The sequence below is a fragment of the Anabrus simplex genome, chromosome 1, assembly GCF_040414725.1.
Source record: "Anabrus simplex isolate iqAnaSimp1 chromosome 1, ASM4041472v1, whole genome shotgun sequence".
Classification (NCBI taxonomy): Eukaryota; Metazoa; Arthropoda; class Insecta; order Orthoptera; family Tettigoniidae; genus Anabrus; species Anabrus simplex.
The window spans coordinates 220,993,235-221,019,923 of NC_090265.1; the positions used below are offsets into that span (position 1 = coordinate 220,993,235).

A 26,689-nucleotide genomic window follows, 5' to 3' on the forward strand; every position below is an offset into this window, starting at 1 on the left:
GCAGTTGCTCAGTTACAATGCTTTAGTTACTCTACCAGGCTAGCCTAGTGCTCCTGTATACTATAGTTCCTGTTACTCATAGCTGATTCTACAGTGTACAGCTGTCTCATTTATAGTAGTACGACCATGATGATGATGATGATGATGATGATGCTTGTTGTTTAAAGGGGCCTAACGGAGGTCATCGGCCCTTAATGGTATGAAATGAAATAACAAAAAATCAAATTCATCCACTGACCAAAATAAAATAAAAGTCATGAAGAATTAATGGATGGACATGAACCCTACAAAAAAACAAACAAAAACAGTGGATCAGACTCAAAAAGAAGGTAGTTAATTAGAGTATTGCTGACCAAGGGACCATTTATAAAGCACAATGATGCTTGATGTCTGAACGGGTGCTAAATTCACGTCTAAGGCCCCACAGAATGGTACATGACGCGAGTAAAGTAGAACCATGGTATTTGTCATTTTGGGGTACTGATCAAAAGTAGCGAAGACTCACAGTGGTCCACACAAGATGGTACTACTCACAAGTATTGCAATTCGTACAGGGAACGCAGACCTATGGTGTTTCTCACACAATGGCGCCACTCATAGCCAACGCAAACCGGTAAGGTTCCTCATCTAGGTGTACTAGTCACGGGCGCCGGTATTCCCGTGATGTTCCTCACATAGTGGGTACCAATCACAGGCAACGCTGACCCACAGTGCCGCTCATATAGCGGTACAACTCACAGGCTACGCCCAGACCCGCGGTGTTGCCCACATGGGTACAACGCACGGGTACTGGAATCCACCAGGCCAGGCTTTTTACTGCAACTAATCACAAACCTATTTCGTACCAATTTAGTGATACTACTCGCAAGTACAGGCAACCCATGGTGTTCCCTGCATGATGGTACGAATCAAGAGTAGTTTCATGGTTCTAATTCAATCATCCCTTGGTCGCCCCTTGTAGTCGCCTCTTACGACAGGCAGGGGATACCGTGGGTGTATTCAACATGTGTGTCCCCCACCCGCAGGGGATAGTAGTACGATCAGACATGCTTCTGTGTTCTATAGTACAGCTCCATACAACTCAATGAAATAACTTCTATTCATCATACATGTCTCCTTTTCTTTTATTCTTAATACTTTCCACCTTTTTAGACTCATTTTGGTCATACCACTATAGTTGTTCTACCAGGTTTTCTTTTCTGTTTACCTACAGCTCCTGTACACCATAATTCCTGCTTCTCATAGCTGACTATTTTCCTTAGCAAGCATCAATGATTCCTTATTAGAAAAACTTCCTACTAAGATGGTGAGGTATCAGTCTGGACTCAGAGGTAGAGTTACAGAGGATGTGCACAGTCTGAAAGTTGGGAGGATTTATAATGCTCTACGGAATCTGATATCTCCTAAGCTTTGTAATGGCACCAGGCTGCAAATGAAGTCTTTACACAATAATGTAATGCGAAGCAACCACATTCAAGGGATGTGGTGAGGGAGAAACAGTTTCCATCCACCACATTCCTTTGATTCCGCCAGGCTACCACTTCCTATTCATGCAACTGCAATTTCCTGTTAAGCCGGCAATTCCATGCGGTATCATATAGTACCAGTACATCTTACTTCAGATTTTTGTCATACTGATACTTACTTGCACCATAAATCTGGCAACTCCGCTTTACATTGTCAGGGAGATACTCCCTATGATGCTTGAAATCAACAGAGGGTTTAATTTGAGTGTTTCTTTGCAGCAACAACTACTTGAAACTTGAGAATGTGTCGAGAGTAATAAAAATGACTGCCTGTCTAAGGTAAGTTGCTTTAGTTTGTTTATAAATTTTGACAATATAATTTTGTATCATGTGGTTTTTTATCTTGAAATACAAGTCCATGATTTGAAATAACAAGCAATTGGTCAGTATTTCAGTGTTAGCAGTTATGACGCTAATTATTCCCTTGGTACAGTATGGTACCTCACAGCACTTACCGTACCTCTCTCTTCATTTTCTCCTCCTTACTTCTAAGTGTGATTCTAAAAAAAGAATTCATACTGTAGTTATGTGTGTCATTCAATTGTATAATTGTAGATTTTATTTTAAAAATCCACGTCTGTGGAGCGCGCAAAGTATCATGTCTAATGTGAACTTCACTTGAGAGGCTTGACGCTCGAGGAGGTTCTACATGTTTTTGAAGAAGAGGATACTCATGCTGAAGCCATATACATTGAACCACTGGAATGTAATGTATTATCTGATGAAGATTCGGCAGAGGAAGATAAGGGGGGGGGGTCTAGCAGATAACCTTACGGGAGGTCAACTCCGAGCGCCAGCTGATATAGTGCTGAAGCAGCAAATTCCGCACAGGAGTAGAGAATCATAACCTTGTCCACCAGCTACCTGGATGGTGGATGACGTAGTTCCCACAACAGTCCACTTCCCTAGTACAAAATTTTCCTCTTTTCGAAATAGGATGCCGACCGAAATATTAGAATTTTTTAACGATGAAGTTGTGAATTTCTTGTGCTCTGAACCCACCAAATATGTGCTTTTTAAAAATGAAAATCGTCCTAATGTAACCCCGAAGAAATGAAAATGTTTGTCTCCATTTTACTTAAAGTGGTTATGTGCAAGTGCCACCATCAGAAAAGGGTAGGCTCAAAATATTTATTACAATATATACATTTGGGTGGTATTTAGAAGAGAAATAAATACAGTTGCTCGTACTTCTTTTCTATTTAGAGTATCTGGCACCTTGAGACACAATGGCCTACATCACTATATTGCTCCAACAAATGAATGCTGGCGCTGTGTGGCCACCAGATGCAAATCCCGTGGCTGCACAGAATGCATCAAGTGTAGTGTGGACGTTTGTGTAGTAAACTACCTTTTGACATTCTAAACTAGTGGAAAGTGGAAATAGGTGAATAAATCTTAGTAATATTATTCCTATTTCCTAAAGATATGTCACATCTGAGCTAATGTTATTTTTTGGAATTACCAAAGGGATGTCACAAATGAACCTATAAACACTGTTTGATCTTTTGTTTATTGCTAAGCAATTTGTAAGCGATATGCTGAAACAATATTAAGTATTAAATTTCATGGTATTCTAGAGAGGCAATAATTTTTATGTTTCACCCAAAAGCTATGTCAAGCGCCGTGCAGTAACATACAGTACGAGGCCCTCATTTAGAAACTAACCATCCAATTTTAAGAAAAATGACAAATGTTCTCTAATATGTGAATGCTGGGAATATTAAATAAGCATAACAAAATCAAAAACTGAAAACTCTGGCATTCCTGGGTTAGGAATGCATTTGTAAGGTGTGCATGGAAAACACAAAAGACTGAAGAGAGTAGAGCCAGATACATGGAATTGAAAAGAGTTTGCAAAAAGCTAGTACCGAAAGAAAAGAAGAAAAGTTGGGAAACATTCATCCAGGAAGTAAAGGAAGAATTGAACTGTGGGGGAAAAAAATATTATTTGGAATTATAAGAAACTGTAGGAATGAAACCGTGAATACAAGATTTGTGAAGAATAAAGAAGGAGTAATACAACAAAACCAGAAGAGATAATGCTTTGCTAGAGGCTTTACGTCGCACCGACACAGATAGGTCTTATGGCGACGATGGGATAGGAAAGGCCTAGGAATTGGAAGGAAGCGGCCGTGGCCTTCATTAAGGTACAGCCCCAGCATTTGCCTGGTGTGAAAATGGGAAACCACGGAAAACCATTTTCAGGGCTGCCGATAGTGGGATTCGAACCTACTATCTCCCGGATGCAAGCTCACAGCCACGCGCCTCTACGCGCACGGCCAACTCGCCCGGTAAGAGATAATGAACAGATGGAAAGAATATTTCAATGAACTACTGAACGTGAGAAACCAGACGTGGAGAAAGTATCCGGACAGCAGGAATAGCAGAAGTAACAGAGAAGGAATTTGACATTACAATGAAAAAATACGGAGATGGGCAAAGCTGTGGGAATAGATGATGTATCCACAGAAATGATCAATGATGCAGAACCAGCGGGACTCCAGTGGACATATAGAATACTCAAGTGTGTATGGAGAATGAAAGTGCCTGAGGATTGGGAAAAGGGGATTATAATAGCAATATTCAAGAAAGGAGATAAGAAGATATGCTGTAACTACTGAGGAATCACCATCCTCTCCCATGTTGCCAAGATATTGGAAAGAAGAATTACAGTAAAGTTGAAAAGTCAGTTACAAGAGGAACAATTTGGATTCAGAAGTGGACAGTCAACAGTAGAACCCATTTTCATTCTGAGACAGATAATGGAAAAGAGTTGGGAATATGGGAAGGATATAGCAATAACTTTTATAGACTTACAAAAGTCATACGACAGCATCCCCAGATCAAAAGTTTGGGAAAGCTTGACACACAGCGGCATTGGTAAGGAATTAATAACAATGACAAAAGGAATATATGTTAACTGTTACAGCTGTGTAAAGACAACGATGGATAGAACAGAATGATTTGGAACTGACAATGGGCTACAACAAGGGGGCGTGTTGTCACCTTTACTGTTCAAATTGTGATGGATGGCATCGTAAAGGTTATGGAGGGTAAAGAATGAATGTAATGATGTTTGTGGATGATGATGTGATCTGGGAAGATGAGGAGGAGGTACAACAACAGCTGAATGTACTCAATAGAAGGATTGAACAATGGTGATTTAAGGATCGATGTGGAAAAGAGCAAGACAATGATGATGAGTATAAGAAGGAAAAAAGGAAAAGAAGCTATCAAAATTGGAGATAAGGAACTGGAAATAGTAGAACAGTTCAAATAATTGGGAACTGAACTGACAGAAAATGGAAGACTGGACATGGAAATTAGCAGGAGGATACATCTGGGGAGTGTCTTTTACCACCAGGAACAGAGATTAATCAGATTGCGAATTTTGGCGGATTATATATCTAAAACAATAAGCATTCAATATAAATTTCAGTATAATACCGTAGCGAAGCACGGGTATCTTGCTAGTATGGAATAAAGATGTACCAGTGAAGGCTAAAGAAGTAATGTACTATGGATATTACTTACCTATAATGACTCATACCAATATAGTTGGTCTGTTATTGGACATGGTACTAAAAATTTACTCATTCCGGACAAATATATCAGGTTCCCTGTGGGAATCAACATCTAGTGTGTATCATATAATGACTTATGCAGCAGAAACCTGAACACTGACTCAGAGAAATGAGCACAGAGTACAGGCAACTGAAATGAAATTACTGCGGAGTATGGTACAGAAAACAAGGGAGGGATAGAGTGAGAAATGAAGACATATGAAAAGAGCTAAATGTGCAAGAACGAAATGACGAACTGGAACAGAACAGATTGAGATGGTTTGGACATGTCGAGTTGATGAAAGAAGAAAGACTGCCAAGACAAGCACTAGAAAGACAGATGACAGGAAAGAGAGGATGAGGGAGACCAAGATTACGATGGATGGACTCTGTGAAGAACACTGTAGGACAATGAAACCTGGACTGGAGCCCAGTGCTGGATGAGGAATGGTGGAGAGACAGGACTGAGTGGAGAGGAACCATATTTGCCCACACATGGTGTCCGGCAGAAAAGGGGAATTGATGAAGATTTTCAGATCAAAATTTCTACAGAAATGTGCGAACTATACAGAAGTAAACATAGTATTTCAAATAAGCTAGACATCCACTTTGTTTCAGATACTCCTGTCAACACTGAATAACTTCAGTGACATCTAAATTGATTTTCAGACTAGTACACTAGATAAAGAAACCACTCATTTTCCCAAGCTCTTACCTTCTCGATCTGCTCTGGGCTCTTCCTTTGTATCACCTGCTTCTGGTACTTCTTCATCCTTGTTACTTCCTATCTTCTCAGGTGGGTCATGTTCTGTTGGTGAAGTCCCTGCCTGTCCAGTAACCTGCTCCACTTCTGGAATGACCTGATTTTCACCAGAAGATCCACCATCTGCATGCACAACAGGAAGGCTGTGAAGAGAACTCAAAGAACTGACACGAGAGAAGTATCCAGGTGTGCCTTCTTCACAGTACTGTACTGGTTTCTCTGGGGACATCAAACCTGAACTCAGTCCTGACTGAAGTCCTTTGACAGGAGAGCGTGGTGCAGGAGGCAAGGACTTCATCTGTGGCTCTTTTTCCAGACAGCCATTATCAAAGTTGGACTCGTCTTCTTCCTTGACAACTTTGTTTTCTTCCACCACTTTACCTGAAGACTCCACGTGGTCTTCTTTCACCAGGCACTGCTCTCCTTCCTTTGCCTCCTCAGAATGAGGAGTGGGAGGTTCACAATGGAGATCTGACATGGAAGTGGCTGTGGAGAAGTTGTAGGGAGTCTCGTAAGGAGTACCTTCGGTACAATAGGTCTTCAAGGTGTCTTCATGTACTGCACCTCCACTCTCGTAATATCCTCTTTCCTGCCTCTCCATTTCCCCATTATCTTCTTCTTCTTCCTCTGGGTACTTCAAACTGTAGTCGGTGGGTTGATCAAGATCTGTCTCAGCATAATCTCCATATACTACATTCATCTTCATATTTTTATTGGTAGTACTTGGTGTGCTGCTCACTTGATTCTTGTAGCCATAACCACGACCAAGATCATTCTGATTCTGTTTACTTCTTGTTGCACAATCCACTCTGCCAGACCCCTCAAAAGATTCTGACTTCACAGTTTCTACTTCCGAAACACCTTTACTCCCTTCTTCACTTGTATTAAGAGTATTACCAGGATCTTCTACATATTTTAAACTATAGTCAATGGGCTGATCTTGAGACTCTGCATCCTCATAACCTAAATCTGAATACTTATTTCTCACACTGGTATATGCTGAAGAGGCACGGCTCTGTTGGTAAGATCCACGGCTGCCAGTACTATATGGGGATCCAACAAGTGGACTGAATGCAGAACGCTGATTTGAAGAACGAACAGAATCGTACAATAAAGTCTTAGGGGGTTTGACTGGACTGGCAGGTCTCAAAGACATTACATCTAGCTGAACACTGGAACCAAGATGTATATCATCTCCATCTTCCTTGTCCTGACAGGTCCTGTCTTGTTGCTGGTTATCCACTGTTCTGTTTTGTGATTTCTCCTGCTCCTGATCACTTGCTAAACGATACACTCCTTCATCAATTTGACCTAACCGATTGTGTTCTGCAACATTAGCTTGGGGAAGTGGATGTTTCTCATTGTCTTCACAACTCAAGTCCAACGACACTACCTTCCGTCTCTCTTCCCGTTCCCGCATGGAATTGCAATAGCGGCGCAAAAACCTCTTCTCGGAAGACATGTATTCATTTGTCGAAATGTGAGAATGAACTCTACTAGAATTATTCAAGCTACTATGAAGAGCAACGCCATCTTCAGAATTTGACAAAGTCTGGGACACTTCATTCGTTGGAGAAACTTGTCCATACCCATACACATTCACAACAGTTCGGCTCACACGTTCATAAACAGAGTCTGACAAAGTACTAGTCACTGAATCCCTACTATCTGACCGAGCAACTGGACCACGACGATACTTTCCATGCAAAAGTCTACTGTGACGACGTTCAGCAGAATGACAGTGGCGTTCTGAGAATGATCCTGTAGCAGAGGCAGATGGCGATGTGCTAGGTTCAATGTTATCACATGTCTCCGCAAGCGTTTGGTCTAGCTCTTGCTCCAGGGCACGTTGTTTACGAACATATAAACTAGGCAAAGCAGGCAGTCCCATGCCCTTTAGAGTTGAATCTAATGGGGGAAACGTGTTATCAGGTCGTGCACTCAGTAGGTTCTTCAGAGCTGCGCTTGAACCCATCGAGATCATCTTGTGTTTGGAATGCACAAGACTGCGCAACATGCTGACTGCACCCATTTCCCAGAGAGCTCGTTGATCCTCAGCACAGCGTGCAGACAGGTTCCACAGTGTGCCACAAGCGTTACTCACAACTGTCAGACTAGGAGACTTCAACTGCTGAAGGAGCACTTGGAGACAGTTGTGTTCCCGCAAAATGGCTCTAAAACAAAAGAAGTTATTGAAAAGAAGTAGAAAACTATTTCAATAATATTAGTGATTAAATTATTCCAACTTCGGATGAATATCTTAGCAAATATCAAGTAAGCAATCGGTCATCTTACCTATAGTCCTCCCTGACAGCAATATGACTAGATATATTGCGTAAAATGCCTCCAGCATTTTCAATTATGGCTAGGGTCTTTGAAGGAGCCTTGTAACTGAGCATCTCAACTAAGAAACCCAGGGCACCGTCCACAGCACAAATATCCACCTGGAAGTATGAGACGAAAACATTACAAAGGCTAAATATTCAAAAGAGAATGCTTTTAGAGGATGCATTAATACCAAAAAAACACAGGAACATTTACAATATTATACTTCTGAAGATGTTCATTAAATGAAATATCCAAAAGAGAACATTAATTTGTCCTGCATCATATCAATACTTTTCAGCAAAGAACAATATGGTTGGTGGAAGTCCTGGTTTGTCTTCACCATCAAGTTATTTTTTCAGTAAATTCCATAGAGTGCAAATATTGCAATATTTACCAATACTATTCAAATGAAATAATTATTCTGATCATTAAACAAAGGTAGAACACAGACAATAAATTTCTATTGGAAAAGGGAATGAGATAGAAGAAGAGCGAGTGATTGAGGCAAAACACAATATAGACAAATATAACATGCTCAAAATACGATTGTACTTGGCCATGCCAAGAACTACTGCTTGTTTATGTCCAGTACTCTGTCATTTGGCTCTGTCAACATGAACAGGAGCGCACTAAAATCTATGACTGCTTAGTTCATCAGTCAGTCCTTAGTGATACGCTAATGCTGTCAACGTCTGAACAGTCGACACACATTTTGAATTCTCCTTATTGTTTTCGCATTTGAAGCACTCGCAAATTCTTCTCTAAAACTTGTATTGTCCTATCAGTAATGTGAGATTAATGTGAAGACTGTACTCATGCCATGGACATGCCCTCTGCTTGCTCCCCTCTGGTCGATCAACTGTGATAAACAACCACTAGCACCAGCTTTCAAGTGGAATCATATTTTGAATGGTTAATAATGGATTATATGGACACAAAAGAGAGTTATGTCTTCATCAGTCAGAGCGAGTCCTGAGCAAGGAGACACTATGGACTGGTATATGCTTACATATGCCCAATAATTTATGAATGGACTGGGCTGGAATCTCAAGAGTTTCTTGGAATAAGAAAAAAGTTAGAGACAAGAAATCTATTGATGAGAAAAACAGAGAAGCATCACAAAAGTGACTATGCAGGACAATGGGATCAATTATTGTGTTGTCTGTATATACTTGGTTCTTTACCCAAATGGACAGTAATATGGAAGTAAATCTTGAAGAGAAAGCAGAGCAGCTCTTGACTGCATTAGTAGATGGCATTGCTGATAGAGTTGCTGTGCTTTATCTTGCGGTCTTAAGCTTTCTCCCGCTTTTGTCGTTAAGCTCATGCCTGAGCATAGTGATCACATAAGTTTGCTCGCATATTGTGAGAATAAATATTAGATGCCTCCATTCTTTTGATCTTCTGCCTTCCGTAGAGAGTTTTGAAGTGGCAAGTGATCACTTGCACCTGGGCCATTCACTGTTTGGCCAGCCTTCCTGTTGACCTGCCATTCTCTTTTCCTAGAACATTGCTGTTTCCAAGTGTTCTTCCTTCCAGATAATTATGTGGCCAAAGAACTGTAAAATCTTTTGATCGACCATAGTGGAGTTTTTTCTGCATTCCCAGTTCTTTGATTATGGAATCATCCATCCTTTTCTCCATACAAAGAATGAAAAACAATCATCTCCAGCACCACATTTTAAACGTATCAATATGATGTTTTCTCCTGTCTGGATCTTCGCAGCCATCGAAGAATATGAAAAACATGAAGATTTTAACAAGGCACTGCTTTACGTTTCATGTTATCACTCTGTCACACCATATCTCTTTTCCTAGAACATTGCTGTTTCCAAGTGTTCTTCCTTCCAGATAATTATGTGGCCAAAGAACTGTAAAATCTTTTGATCGACCATAGTGGAGTTTTTTCTGCATTCCCAGTTCTTTGATTATGGAATCATCCATCCTTTTCTCCATACAAAGAATCAAAAACAATCATCTCCAGCACCACATTTTAAATGTATCAATATGATTTTTTCTCCTGTCTTGATCTTCGCAGCCATCGAAGAATATGAAAACATGAAGATTTTAACAAGGCACTGCTTTACGTTTCATGTTATCACTCTGTCACACCATATCTTATAAAGTTTGTCCAATACAGTACTCCTAAGGGCAATTCTCCTTTTGATCTCTTTTTCTGTACCTCCAGCATCACTCAGCAATGAGCCTAAATATGCAAGCTCATGCACAATCTCTGCATTTTTTAACCAGCCAGTATGTTGTAACTTATTGCTTTTAACAATAACCATTACCTTTGTCTTACTGCTCCAGGCCAAGATCTCGACTCTGCTTCTCAACATGTTCTAATAGTGTGATAAGTTCATCTTCACTACTTATAAGCAGGATGGCATAGTCTACAAAATGCAAATTAGTAATTAGTTTGCAACCAAATCTTGCCAATCATCCAGTACTCTTCTAATGATGTCTCCATATATGTTAAAAAAAGTTGAGGAGATAGAATACATTCTTGCTTCACACGTTTTCAAAACTACTAAGTCTTTGGATAAATTACCATCCACTTTGACTTCGGCTGAGTTGTTCTTGTACAGGCCACCAATCATTCTAAAGAGATGAGGTGGGACACCCACTTCTCACTTAAAACATGCCACAACTTCTTCCAGATAGCACAGTAAGCCAAGAAACGCACTAACATTGGGACACTGAACTCTAAGGTAAGTTATCACACATCTCATCTAAAATCTGTTCCCTTGTTCTCCCTTGCACAAATCCAGTCTGTTCAATGGGAATGCGATACTGGACATATGGTTTTGATCATTTATACAGAATGTGTAGCACTACTTTGGTTGCATGTGATATTTAGAGCCCTGATTTTTATATAATATTGAAGTGCAAAATATGTACATAAAAAGGTAAATATCAGTGAAATATGTAACATTCACCAGTTGACTGGTACCTTAGTGCTGAGGTTTTTCATTTGTATGTAAACAAAATTGTAGAAGCCCAATTTTTAACTTTTTTTTTTTTTTTTTTTTTTCTAGGGGCTTTTCGTTGCACCAACACAGATAGGTCTTATGGCGACGATGGGATAGGAAAGGCCTGAGAGTTGGAAGGAAGCAGCCGTGGCCTTAATTAAGGTACAGCCCCAGCATTTGCCTGGTGTGAAAATGGGAAACCACGGAAAACCATTTTCAGGGCTGCCGATAGTGGGATTCGAACCTACTATCTCCCAGATGCAAGCTCACAGCCGCGCGCCTCTACGCGCACGGCCAACTCGCCTGGTTTTTAACTTATTAGCTTAGCTTAAAATGTTTATAGATGTTGGTTCTTTATAAAGCAAAATGTAAATGGAAAAATCCTACATTCATGTTCAATATCATTTTGAGAGAAATCAAAATTACACTTTTTTGTGCCCATGCATACACCATCTTTAAACAAGGTAAAGGGCTCAAAGTAAAATTATTTCCTAAAATCTGTGGACAGCTAATACATGTTACTCCTTACAAGTCGGCGGCGGCGGCTGTAACTCGATCCGAGTATATATAACTTCTTCCTGCATACATTGACCAGCTCAACTCAGTTTATGGAGGTGTTTACGATGACTAAACAGACCAATCCTGGCATAAAATATACGCCCACACAAATCACACTGAATGGATGGAGGAGGGCGGGGTTGTAATTGACAGAGTTTTCTTGCTTGTTGTTTGGCCTCTTGATGTCCGCGGCATTCTCTTTCAAACAAATTGACAGCAGTGGATGTAGTGTTCCACCACAGTGAGCAGTGAGCAAATTCTTCCCATGTCTATATATCTATACCAGTTGTCTTCATGATGTGTTTCAGCTGGTCTTTAAAACGTTAAAGATGGGCTCCATGTGGTCAACTGCCGGAGCAAAGTTCACCATAAAGAATTTGGCGGGGAAGCCTGGTATCACCCATGCAGTGAACATGGCCTAACCATCTCAGTTGATGAGCGATGATTGTTGCCTCGATGCTACTTAGCTGCGCTTTGTCAAGAACTGCTGTGTTAGTCACATAGTCCTCCCACTTAATATTCAAGACGAATCTCATTTTCTGTTGGTGGAAGCGCTCAAGATTTTTGATATCACGGCGATAGAGTGTCCAAGTTTCACAGCCATACAACAGCTTTGTACACCATGAGTTTGGTATGCAGTTTTAGGTCGTTATTCATGAAGACCCTGTGCATTAACCGTCTGAATGCTGCATGAGCAGCCCCAATTCTTTTATCAACGTCTTGTTCACAGGTACACCATTTAGACATGATGCTGCCAAGATATGAAAAGTGATCAACCTGTTCCAGTGTTGTGTCTAAGATGGAAATACTGAACTCAGGACGTGTTAATCCTGGGGCAGATTATGCAAGTACGTTAGTTTTTTTCACATTAATGGCAAGACCAAAGCGATCACATGCAGTTTTAAAGCAGTTGACTGACTGTAGTAGTTCTGCAGGTGTTAGAGCAAGATATGCGGTGTCATCAGCATACTGCAGTTCTGTCACCCGGGTAACCAGAGCATGTCTTTGTGAGCGAAGTCTTGCCAGATTGAAAAGGCTTCCATCAAAACGAAATTTAATCTCCATGCCGAAGTACTCCTTACAAGTACAACAGCTGATATTTTAACCAATTCAATGTAAACTGTGGTACTCATGCACATGACAACTCCTGAACAGTTGCACCAACTCCATTGGCACAAAAGTTTTTAAAAAAATCAACTATTTTGGGGTTATCATCAGACACTATTTGGTTTTCCGAGTCTATCAAAGTCACTTGAAGGTCTGGTGGAGAAAAGTTAAAACATGAGATGTTAGGTGCGGTTAGGTTAGGTTAGGTGACGCTGTTTGAAGAAGAAAATGGAAATGTTTGCCACAGAAGCCTCTGGAGTGATACCGTATTTCTCCGAATCCAAGACAACATGAGATTAGTCACTTGGAGAAAAGTTATCCGTCCACCACGAAAATAGTGATGAAATACTTTTCAACTCACTGTGTTTTTCTTCTTTTGTTTATAAGGAGGCTTTGTTTCTTTCTCATTTACAATATTTTCAGCACACACTGTATCACTTTCACTTTCAAAATAACTTACAGATGGCAGAACATGCTAGAGATCGATCTGGCTCTCAAGAGTGAGCTGGTAAACGGAAGAGAATAAAAGTTCTCGTGCACCGTCTATAGATGGGGGTAGCACTGGTGGACTGGCCACATCAGCCTATCTATAGAGAGCATAGCACTCATCAGGTTAATGCATTAAATTTACAGAAATGTTCATATATTCCTTTTATTATGGCTTATGGTTATGATACGAGAATAAGATTGTTTTAAATGCTTCCATCTTTTACGACAAAGTTATCATTGTTGCTTCAATCATTTACATAGTCTGTTTTCTAATTTTGACGGTAGGTATAGATACAGTAGAAGTCCGCTGTAGCGAGTATGGCATATAATGAGACCCCCATTATAACAATTTTTGCCGGTCCCTTCAAAATTCCTATATTAAACTGTGTTTTATCCTTCGGTTACAGTGAGAGCACTATTACTGATGCATCCGTTATTACGAGTGATTTTTCCGTTACCGATATTTATGCACCCCAGCAATTATGTTGCATGCGATCGATTTCCTTCGGTATCGTTTCCTCACTATGTTCACTAGCGAGTTCTCTCATCGACATTCGAAGGCGATTTTTAATGCTGAATACTGCAATTAATTAAGGATGAAATACACCTCAGGATTATGGCAGCGTGCATAATTGATTTCAGAGGTTACGGTGGTTTCCATTTTCTCGCACCTGTTTAATTTCAGAAAGGCTATTATCATGTAAATTTATAGCGAGAAGAGCATTTTCCACTGGCGCTAGAAATACTGTACGTAAGTATTCACGATAAATATAGTACGGTTAATTTAAGTTAGGTCACGCTGTTTGAATGAGAAAAATGAAATAATGCGATCGATCATCTTCGGTACGGTATAGTTTTCTCGCTATGTGCATTTGCGAGCTCTCTCGTCGACATTCGAAGGCGATGTTGGTGTTGATTAGCCCAGTAATACCTGTCGACTGCTGTTTTTTAAAGGAAATTCGAAATGAAAGACGAAAACACGTTTCCGTAATAAATGCGTAAATAACGTGGCCGATAGCAGTTGTTAACTCGTTAAAAATAAAGGCTGAAGTAAGCGGTTTCTACAGAAATTAAGTAAAAATGTGATACACCTCTAGATGTGGCAGAGTACATCACTGATTTCAGAGGATAGTTTATATTTTCTCGCGTCTAGTTAAATTTCGGAATGGCTATTCCCATGTAAATTTTTGCGAGGAGGTTATAATTTCTCTGCATGCATTTGAAATGTGTTTTCACGATACACATAGGTGCGGTTAGGTTAGGTTAGGTTGGGTGACGCTGTTTGAAGAAGAAAATGGAAATGTTTGCCCAGAAGCCTCTGGAGTGATACCGTATTTCTCCGAATCCAAGACGACAATTTTTTTCCTCAGAACATCATGTGAAATATCGAGGGTTGTATTGCATTCGCGGCCTTGGCAACTACCGTAGTAATCACGGTGCTATCCCCCCCCCCCCAATTATACATCGCTAGCCCGCGGCAACCGGTTGTTTAGAGCCTATGTGTAACATCGCTGGATCTCGGGAAATAGTGAAGAGAGAATGACACAATCGTTTCTCAAATCTGCAGAATGGCATTAAAAAATGCCAGCCTTCAAATTCTTAGAAAGGCCATGGCTACTCAGTAGCAGAGTTATAACGCGTTCACTGTACCTAACGCTTAGTAAAATTAAGTTTTATAGATAGCAGGAATATTTTTGTGATGGATCGTCGTACTGTAAAGATACGTGGAACACATATTGCTGACAATTTTCAACGGGTGCTCGTCGATATTACGATGACAATTTTAAGTTAATGGTTATTAAACATTCATAAATGTAGAATAATCGTCCAGACGAAAGAAAATACGGCATAGGCCTAACTAAAGCCAATTTCGGCATTAGCATGAAGAAAAGGATAGCTTAAAAATGCCTATTGCACCAAAAAAAATGCATTTGTGGTCCACAACATGGACACTTTAAAGAAATCACAGATGAAATTGTGAAGTATGTGCACAAAAAACGCAAGGGCGGAATTGCCATACCGTGGCGTGATAAACTCATTCGTTGGCCTTCAAAGTCCGCGATTAGGCCTATACATCGCTAGCCACTGAAGTTGGCCGAAGCCGGTAAGTGAGACGTGCGTGTAGCAGCAGCCAATTATATTTGACGCTGAGTGAAAGTAACAGTTTTATAGTAAGTAACAATATTTTCCTGATGAATCGCCGTATTGTAGAGACGCGTGAAATAGGTATTGCCGGCAAATTTTCAAAAGGTTCTCTTCGATATTATGATGCCAATTATAAGTTAATGGTTATTAAACCCGTTGAAATAGAGAATAATTTTGCAGCCGAAAAGTAATACCCCATAACTAAAGCCAATGTTCGGCGTCTAAAAATAGTCTAAAATGTGTACTGTATAAGAAAGGCATTCATATGATTTTACAAAGCACTTTTTAAGACTGATACCGGTATAAATTTTAAGTAAAAGGTGGGGGCGTCTTGGATTTGGAGAAATACGGTACTATAATTTTTCAGAATGAAATTAAACATAGTTTCACGTAATATCCAATTTCGAAAAATAACAAACAAGTAAGCCGTAGTGTGGATATTATCCGCAAAAATGAAAGTTTTGTGCAAGCTGTCGTTTCATACCGATTTTAATGTGTATGAGGGTATCGCCGACTTCTGTTTTTACAAAAAATCAGATGTAACGACAATCCGTTATAGCGAGTAAAATTTTTGCTGTTATGAATTCTCACTATAATGGACTTCTACTATATTTATTAAATAATCAAATTAAAGGCATACTGGTAATCAAAATACTTGAAATATTTAAAAAGAATGTTATGCACTGTAAATTGCGAAGTATATTACACAAGTTTTTGTTGTAGCTAATTTCCCGTTTCCTGCCTGCCCTGCAAATGAAAAAGAAAGGTTATTACTAAATAAAATTAACATAGAACCAATCTTTAAACTCCCTACAAAGTAACACAATTAATATGGCACCTTTTTTATTGCGATACGCAGAGTTTCACAAAGTACTTCTCCACATTTTCCACTGAGATGTTTTGGCGCTGATCCAATAAAATTCTCTTGTGGCCTGAGAAGGACCATTTATCATCGCAGGAAGTCACCAGTGCATATTTTAAGAGATAAAACTTGCTGGTCAAAATATCTTCCAGAGGTTCTCCTTGTTCTTGAACGATCTTGGAAACAGATAGAAAACTTTAATAACCTGGATTCTGATTCAAGACTGCATGGATTTTATTATAACTTTTGATGCTGATTTGTCCTGCCATGGTACTGCTGAGTTTCAATTTAGCATTCTCTACAACTGTCATGGATTCTTGAAGTGGAAGGCCAATGGCCTTTAGTTTTACAATGGTCTCTGCAATACAAGTAAAACTGCTCTGAATGTTCACAATATTGCTGACTACACAGTATTCACTGAATGCACTCTGAGAATCACGTACTGATGATACTGACTAGGGAGGAAATGAATCTACAAGTGACTTAACAGCTTCAAAATGTTAACTGAAGAAACTAACAGCTTGAAGCCAAGTGCTCCATCTTGATAAGACAAGCTCAGGTGGGAAGTCAACGTGCGGTGATGTCCTTTATATTACTGAATTATTGGGCCTTTCACAAATACTTTCTTTGTTGACACTTAAATTATTTGTTGGTAAAATTACTTCACACTTCTTCAGCGACACATTGTAATGCATGCGCTAAACATGTGAAATGAACACTCTTGCATTGTTTTAGCGGCTTTGAACATATAGGTCACAGCATCTGAATGCAAGACAAGTGCTTTTTCTATTTGTATGACTTCAGGTCAGGTACTTCCCCATGCTTTCCATAGAGCATCTTCAAATTTTTCTTTCCATGTACCCATCGTCAAGGAACGTAAGTCTGCATTAATTTGCAAGATCATTAGTGGTGAACAAGAAGAATCCATGGCCCACCCAGCACTGATCCAATAAAATTCTCTTGTAGGCTGAGAAGGACAGTTCAACATCGCAGGAAGTCACCGCTGCATATTTTAAAAGATAAAACTAGCTGGGTGGGCCATGGATTCTTCTTGTTCACCACTAATGATCTTGCAAATTAATGCAGACTTACGTTCCTTGACGATGGGTACATGGAAAGAAAAATTTGAAGATGCTCTATTGGCGGATAAAAGAGGAGACTACCTGGTGCAAGAAAAGAAATCTGAAACGTAGTTTTCATGAAATAGCGCTTCAAAGGAAGGCAAACTTTGTGCTAAATATGCGACGTCACATGCATACTCTGTTATAAGATGGTGCTGTGTTGAATCATGCGCTCAATTGAAGGTTAGCTGTCGTCGTGAGTACATCAGGGTCAGTTGTATAGAATAACATATTCAATAATGGAAAAGGAAGATCTGATTAGGATTTGGCAAAAATGTGCAAAAAAAAATAAGTAAGTGTACGAAACCTTCAAAACCATGCAGCCATTACAATAGTGACAGGCTACCACCAATTTTTTAAAAATAATTACTTACTTATGTACAAAAAGTTACATTCTTCACATAATATGTAAAAATATGTAACATTACTAAGAATATGTACAAATATGTAAAATGAAACACATGTATAACCATAATCAGAACCATAAATCACTGACATTCTTCATTTTCTGTTGTCTACAAGTAAAGGAATGGAATATGCAATTACATAAGAATCCGGGCTCTATCGATATCTAAAGGTGGGGAAGTAATGTGTTTTATTATCTCAATATTTAATTTTGCACATTTGTTGCATCCATGATTTCATTAATGCATAATAAGTGGGGCATTGCCAACGGCCGTAGCCAGGCTGAAACACCAGATCCCGTGAGATCTCCGAAGTTAAGCAACATTGGGCGTGGTCAAGATTTGGATGGGTTGTCATACGCTGTTGGTGGGGGATATGGGAATGGAAGAGCAGAAAGGAACTGGCCACCCTACCGTACATAAACTCCGGCTCAGGCACACCTCTGCGGAGGTTCGGACCTGCCTTTGGGCAGAATACACACTTACCTTAGTGGGACACTCGTGATCGACTGATGATTTGCTAGGTACGTTGACGAGTAAACCAATTGTTAACACAGGATTGCTTTTATCACATTTTTAACCTACTTTTCCAAAAATTACCTAGTTGGTCTGACTTACAAAATATTAAACGATCACATGTTAATGATTTTGCCTGCTATATTAATAGCAACATCAGTGAATATTTCTTATTTAAGGAAAATTCGTGGTGCAGCTCATTTCAGGCATGCCCTCAATGGAACTGAGCTGCATGAACGATATTACCGCAAACCAACCACCCTGCCATTCTTAAATCCCTGATGGTACTGGAAATAAAACTCGGGCCGCTGACAACGGCAGCTAATTGTGCTAACCGTTACAATGCGTAGACAGACATTTTCAACTACAAACATATAGCATGACTAATGTGTACCTGCAATGCGCAGTTCGGACTTACGAAACTTTTCACCTATTTGTGTGACATCCTCGGAGCTGCAGTAAGCTATGAAGGTGAACATTCCTTAACTACAAAAAAACACACATACCGCATGACTTTAATGCGCTCTTGCATTGCACAGGTTGGACGGACAAAACCTCACCTCTTTATGTGTTATCATCAGAGCTGCAGTACGGCCTGTACCTGCTATGAAGCGGAATCATCAATGTTCTCTGTCGAATTAGGTTGGAGGGGATCTTATGCAAGCTTTAATTTTTTTAATTTTCTTTCTTTCAACAAACTGGGGGGAGGGGGAGGGGCAGGTGTTGTAGTAAATGAGGGGGTCTAACACACAAGGAAATATGGTAATTATGCCAAAAAATGCCGAATGATTTCAACCAAAATGTAATTGATTTTCATTGCTTTGTGATTGGGGAGCAGAAAGTGAAGACATATTTCCTTTCCAAAATAGGAAACGCAAATCAGATGTCAATGAGTTCTGATAGGCCACAAAGTAGAACAATCGAGAAGGAAGGGAAACCAGGTGTTATTGTACACACTATTGATAGCAATGTACTTCAATGCTTGCTGTAACAGCTGATGGCAGAAAACTTGTGTCCTACATTGTACAGAAACTAAAAACAATGCTGAAAGTAAAATTTCCGCAAGGGATCCACATTCGTATCCAAGGAAAAGGTGGAATAACACATCACTTGTACAAGATTGGATAAGAACAGTTTGGGGAAATTGAGTGGGGTCTCCCCTTCGATGCACAGACCACCTCGTCTTGGACAGTTTACATAGACACTTAATGGAAAACACCAAGAAATTATTGGAAACCACTTTGGTGGCGATTCCTGGTGGATTGACATCGGTACTTCAACCCTTGGATGTTTCGATAAACAAATCATTCAAGGACAATGTGCAAAAACTATCAGTGCTGGATGGCAGAAAGTATACATTAAATTACCTGAATAGGTAAAATTAGGAAACCACCGGTGGAACAATTTCATGAGTGGATATTGTGTGCTTGGGACAGGATTTCTTTGCAGGTGATTGAAAACAGCTTCAAGAAAATGGGAATCTCAAATACGTTAGACGGGAGTGAAGACAATTTCTTATGGAGAGGTGTATGCAGTGATAGCAGTTAATTCATATTCATTAAGCTTCAGGTTGTATTATCAGCTCTTAAGAGGATGAATATTTCCCAGCATCCGTACTTCAAACCTGCATGTCCACCTTGCCTGATGTAGTTTATTTGAATGTTCACAAGGAAAATTATGCTGTAAGTCGACACCATATGACTATAACTGCAAATGAATGTTTCTACAACAGATGGAAGTGAAGTTCTGATTTATTGTTTATCTTTTAGTCTTCCTTCTCCTACCAGTGTGTTATACTCTATTTACTTTTTTTTTTTAAGTCGCACCAACACAGATAGGTCTTATGGCAATGATGGAATAGAGAAGGCCTAGGAGTGGGAAGGAAGTGGCCGGCCTTAATTAAGGTACAGTCCCAGCATTTGCCTGGTATGAAAATGGGAAACTAAGGAAAACCGCCCTCAGGGCTGCCAACATTTACCTTATTGATGCTGCAGTGAGCAGACAGGTTCCAGAGAGCTGACAGAATAGATTTAAGAGTCGATTCCTTTTTGCCTTCCATAGCTGCCCGCATCAAACCAGACACCGCACCTACTTCTCTCAGAGTCTGCTTACTTGCACTATCAGCACGCCATGACAGATTCCGCAACACACTTGCCGTCACCTGAAATAAAATATCACTTCATTAGCAATTCGATGCACAAATATACAAACAACATTGTGGAAACAATAAGCAACTAGAAATAAGTGAAAGTCATGAACACACATTTCCACCCAGTTTTACAATAAGTAAATCAGTGTCATGAATAAAAATATTTTGGCATAAATATTTATAAAAGATATATGTAATGGAAAAGAAGAAACAAGTGACACATAAAGTCATATTATAGAAAGACAGCAACATGAATAGGAACACACAGTCGGACAAATACAAAAACAGGTGAGCGTGAGATGAGAATGCGTAGGAGACAGGAGACAAGGACAAACATGAAAGCATAAAAGACAGACAATCTCAATCTCTGCATATTCAAACAATATTGTCTTAAAATAGATAGGCTTCCTCAACAAAGCTAATTCTTCTACAAACATTTCTTCTCGGGTTCCAACAAGCTCATTTAGTTTCCCAGTGGTACCAGGCGGACGGGCTTCAAACTCGTTAAAAGGGGCCATCTTGAATCTTCAGTCTTGGTGTGATAAGTGCAAGATAGGAAAAACAAACAAAAAGAGAAGAGATAAAGACAAAAAATACAATTGGTTGAAGATTAGGAATATAAAACAAACACAGGAAGAGAAAAGGCTTCCTCCTTATAAAAATGATGATGAAAATTAAGAATACAGGTTGTTATTTCATTAACAGAATTTTTTTTTTTTTTTGCTAGGGGCTTTACGTCGCACCGACACAGATAGGTCTTATGACAACGATGGGATAGGAAAGGCCTAGGAGTTGGAAGGAAGCAGCAGTGGCCTTAATTAAGTTACAGCCCCAGCATTTGCCTGGTGTGAAAATGGGAAACCACCCGAAAACCATCTTCAGGGCTGCTGATAGTGGGATTCGAACCTACTATCTCCTGGATGCAAGCTCACAGCCGCGCGCCTCTACGCGCACGGCCAACTCGCCCGGTAACAGAAAATTTTGCACATACGTATTATTTTGTTATGCTTTAAACAGAGCTTGAGTGTAAAGGTCTGTCATTAAATCTTGCTGGCCATTCATGCCACCACAGACCTATTCAAAGATTATCCTGTATGATTACTTGGAATTTTAATATTACACTACTTGCAAGTAATTTTTACATACATTCACATACATCTTCATCTTATTCCATTCAGCATTCAGTCTGAAAGCCTCTGAGAATTTACTAAATGACACCACACTCTTCTGTTTGTTACTAGTTCTGTGGCCTCGTTTAGTTCTATACCTCTTATCTTTAAATCATTAGAAACTGAGACTACTCATCTTCTTGGCCTCCTTTTACTTCTCTTACCCTCCTTGACCGAGCCCATTTATCTCCTAGGTATCCTATCCTCCCCACATTTGCCTAACATGACCTCATCAGCAAAACCAGTTTATGCATACAGCTTCAGCAATCAAGTTCATTCCTGACTTAATCTCCTCATTCAGAGTACCCTATCACTATCACTACTGATCTGCATTTAGGGCAGTCGCCCAGGTGGCAGATTCCCTATCTGTTGTTTTCCTAGCCTTTTCCTAAATGATTGCAAAGAAATTGGAAATTTATTGAACATCTCCCTTGGTAAGTTATTTGAATCCCTAACTCCCCTTCCTATAAACAAATATTTGCCCCAATTTGTCCTCTTGAATTCCAACTTTATCTTCATATTGTGATCTTTCCTACTTTTAAAGACACCATCCAAACTTATTTGTCTACTGTTGTCCTCCCACGCCATCTCTCCGCCTTTGTTCCTACCTGCTTGTACCAGCCATCATTCTCACTACTTTAATGTCTGTTACTTCTAACTTATGAATAAGATATCCTGACTCCACCCAGCTTTCACTCCAGTAAAACAAACAGAGCGGTGTAAATATAGTTTCATCTGGGAGCTGACTTATTTCTTACAGAATACTGTAGATCGCAAATGTAAACTCACTGCATTAGCTTTGTTGGACCTTGATTCAATTCCACTTACTATACTACGATCCTGGAAGAATACACATCCTAAATACTTGAAATTATCCAAGTGTTCCAGCTTTGTATTCCCAATTTGACATTCAATTCTCTTAGGTTTCTTACCTACTGACATCACTGTTTAGTCTTGGAAAGGCTTTTTCATATCATATTCATTGCACCTATTTTAAATTTCCAAGATATTACAGGATTTCAGCACAATCTGCCATTAAGACCAAGTTGTTGGCTCCCCAAACTGCTTACAACATTTCCACCTAACTTAATCCCTCCCTGCCATTTTATACCTTTCAGTAGATGATCCATGTAAACTATGAACAACAAAGGTGAAAGATTAAAGTTTTGTCTAACCCGTGTACGTACCTTGAACCAAGCTCTCATTCGATCATCAATTCTCACCACAGCCCAACTGTAAACATAATTAATTGCCTTTGATTGCTTTTGATAATCTGCCCTTAATCCCTTAGTCCCCCAGTGTGACAAACATCTTGTCCCTCGGTGCTCTGTCATATGCCTTCCTTAGATCTACAAAACAAACATATCCATCTATTCAGTTTGTAGCATTTTTCAATTACCTGACACATACTGAAAATATTATCCTGATAGCACCTCTGTGCTGTGAAACCACATTGGTTTTCATCCAATTTACTCTCAACCTCCCTTCCAAAATGCCAGTGAATACCTTGCCTAGTATACTGATCAATGAAATACAGTAGAAGTCTGTTGTAGCGAGAACTCATAACGGCAAAAAAATGTACTCACAATAGCGGACTGTCATTAAGTCTGATTTTTCGTATAAAAGTCTGGTAAACTCTCACACACAGAGATGCCAACCTTCATAGGTGGTTGTCTGTAGTGCCATGGTCTACTGCAGATAAGAGAAGGTTGTGTTCAACCAAAAAAAAAAAAGGGGTGAAATAACATTCAGCCAGTATAACACTATCACTGTCATTTTTGTCGTACAAGGAGACGAGAGCATCTTCGCTGCATCCATGCTCTTTATGTCTGCTTTTAGATTTTTTAGATTTCCAATAGCGTCCCATAGTCATCATGTTCATGTTTAACAGAAAAATCACACATACATGTTCGAAAGAATAAGTGGTTCAGTGAAATTTTTGATAGTCCTAAGTATGAAAATTCTTCTGTGTAGTGCTTTCGGTAATATTGATTCGCATTACAAGTAACGAGCTTTAACAGCTCCATTATAACATCCGCACTGACTTGAAATCAAGTTGAAAATATTTTACGCTCTTCAAGGATCTGTTCAATATATGTTGTTACCTTAAACTAGCACAGGTTTTGTCACCTACGGGACATCATCAGCTAGAGTAATATACATATATACACCAGATACAAAAAAATACTTATAAGAATGGTGAGACACAAGCTTATAATCATGAGATAAAACATAACATTTAAAACTGGATGATATATTGTGAACGTTAAAAGACCTCTTGTAGCTGAACTATGTTTTTCATTAAAAATAATCAATATTAGCGGATCCATAAAATTCTTGATTTACTTGAAGTGTGTTGATTACATTAAGGCACTAAGTGTGATGTAATGTTTACATTAGTGGTGAGAATAATAATATTGTTGATTAAATTTATTCTGTGTTTAACATGTTGAATGCCTGCACAAATAGCTTCTTAAAATTATTGTTGGGAAAACACTTCATAGGAATTTTTTGTTCCTTTTGTTTTTATGTACTTATTTTATTATGTCTTTCTACTTCATGCATTTCATATAACTTCTTGTACAATTATTTTCAGGAGAGGAAGTGGTGGTGGTGGTGGTGATTCTTTGCATTTCCTGGCACATGCCCTCTTTAAGTTAAACATACCTGTCTAAGATCCTCACTGGGCGAGTTTAGTTGTGCTACCAGAGCTCGCATGAACTGGCGAAAGGAACAGAGAAGAGCTTTGTTGGTACCATCACCAAACGTGAGGTTTGTGAGGGCCATGCCAGCATAACGTCGAAGTGTCACACAATACTGGTCTGCTGTTGTGCTCCCATGAGCCTCGTGGTCAACCTGCAAAACAACATTCATTGCAATTACATTGCATTATAAATACCTGATTCAGTGTTATATAACATTTATTCTGTTTTGGTATGGAGTGGACTGTACAACCAGCGGCTCAAAGCCGAGTATTGGGTGGCAGGAAATAACCTGACAACCTGAGGGAGCTTATGGCTTCAGGCAGAGGAGCTCCTTTAGGAGGGAGGTCCCTCAGTGGAGGAAATACCACTGGAATGCATTAGGTAGCATCTGTATTTTATGTCACAAGTAGCTACCAACAGCATTTGTTTCCCCATGTTATGGATGGCCGAGTCTACAACAGTAAAGGCAACGGAAAACCATACTGGTATAAATTCTTAGGAAATCACTATGGCAAGAGTTTTTTAAGAATCTCCCGACTCACATTTGTGAATTTTACAATAAGAATGGGGATTTGGAATGTCAGAAGCCTTTATGCAACTGGCAAATTTGATGATCTTATCAAGGAAATGGTTAGATTAAGAATACCACTAATGGGAATTAGTGAAGTTTGGTGGTGATGTAGGTAAATGCCATCATGAAATAATATGTACGTTCTACTACTCTGGTAGTGAAGACCATAGAAATGGAATTGGAATCTTTGTAAATTCTGAACTTACAAAGTTTGTTAGCAATTTGTAACAGTTTCGTATCAAATCATGTTATTACAACTTTTGTGCTCATCTTTTTTTAACATAAACATCTTGCAGATATATGCACTAACAGCAAACAAAAAGTTTCATGGTGATGTATAAATATTCTAAAACAACTTGGCACTGTTCTTAATGTCTTAAAGAAGGATGAAAATACTGTCAACATGGGAAATTTCATTGCAAAAATCAGTCAAGGTTAATTTGGGCTTGGAAAATGCAATGAAAAACTGTATGCATTTTGTGCAAAACATAAAATAGTTCTCACTAACACCTAGTACAAACTTTCAAAGCAACGTTTATACATATGGAAAGCTCCTAAAGATAATCCTCAGAGTCTTGACTCAACAAGAAACGAGATTAATTACATTCTGATAAATAAGTGCTTCAGAAATTCCATGAAAAGCATCACCACATATCCAGGTGCAAACATTTCCTCAGATTATAATCTATTGGTAACTAAAGATCACAGAGTAACCCTGAAAGAGAGGTGATGAATACTGCCAATCTGTAAAACTGTGAAACTCAGCAGAAAATTGCTCAAGATTTGAATAGGCATTTAAAGGAAATCAAAACCAGTAACTGTGAAACAGTATACGAACTGTGGAATCAGTTTATCTGGCACAAGTATTTCAAAATAATGAAAGAAATACCCAATAAAGAAAATAAATGGATCAAAGATGATATTCTTGAACTAATGGAACAACAAAGATGCAGAGGAATGATGCAGAGGAACAGAAAAAATTACAGTACCACATAAAGAACAGCATACATGCTGCTAAAGAGAACTGGATGAAATGTCTGGAAATGTTACAGTACCGGCATGTACAGAAAACCAAACCATTCTGTACTGGTTGATACTTGTTATTAAGGAACGAGAAGTTTTAAACACTTGAAAAAATGATTTGATGGAACTTACCTGTAATGAAACAGGTAAGGAAACTAACTAACAAACAAACTGTGAAGGTCCTGATATTCTTGAATCAGAAGTGCTATATGATGTGAAAGTTAACAAAAAGCGAGATATCACTAGGTCCATATAACATCCCCATAGAGCTTCTCAAAATGACTGACAACATCCTATTCTTGGTGAAGTTGTACAGTGTTATATATACAACACCAGATACATCCCGTCTAACTGGCTGGTACTACATACATCATGCTGCCAAAAAAGCTAAAGGCACATAAGTGTACTGTTTATGGGCTACTACACACTTCAGGTACACTCCGTACAATCTATAAAAGAATCAAGACTAAGTGTGAAAAGCAACTCAATGAAACACAGTTTGGATTCAGAAATTCTTTTGTTACAAGAGAAGCATTGATTGCACTGAATATTTTAATTCAGAAGTATCTAGATACCCAACAAGAAGCATTTGCTTGTTTCATTGATTTTGAAAAGGCATTTGACAAGGTACAATGTCCAAAACTTCTAGAAGCCCTAAAGGATACAGGAGTTGACACCAAAGATATCTGCATTACTGAAAATCTTTATTCGAGAC

The 26,689-nt window shown here is 39.1% G+C and overlaps 1 protein-coding gene across 2 annotated transcripts in view; it reads right to left on the minus strand.

Annotated features, from left to right (window-relative positions):
* Nucleotides 1-26,689, minus strand: part of LOC136885896 (microtubule-associated protein futsch) — a 514,102-nt gene that overhangs the window by 96,136 nt on the left and 391,277 nt on the right. For both annotated transcript variants that reach the window (XM_067158589.2, XM_068230837.1), the window contains 4 exons: nt 24,343-24,531; nt 20,336-20,518; nt 8,151-8,299; nt 5,808-8,029 (listed from right to left, as the gene is read on the minus strand). In XM_067158589.2, the coding sequence (XP_067014690.2) occupies nt 5,808-8,029; nt 8,151-8,299; nt 20,336-20,518; nt 24,343-24,531 (2,743 nt within the window). The remainder of the gene's footprint in view (nt 1-5,807; nt 8,030-8,150; nt 8,300-20,335; nt 20,519-24,342; nt 24,532-26,689) is intronic.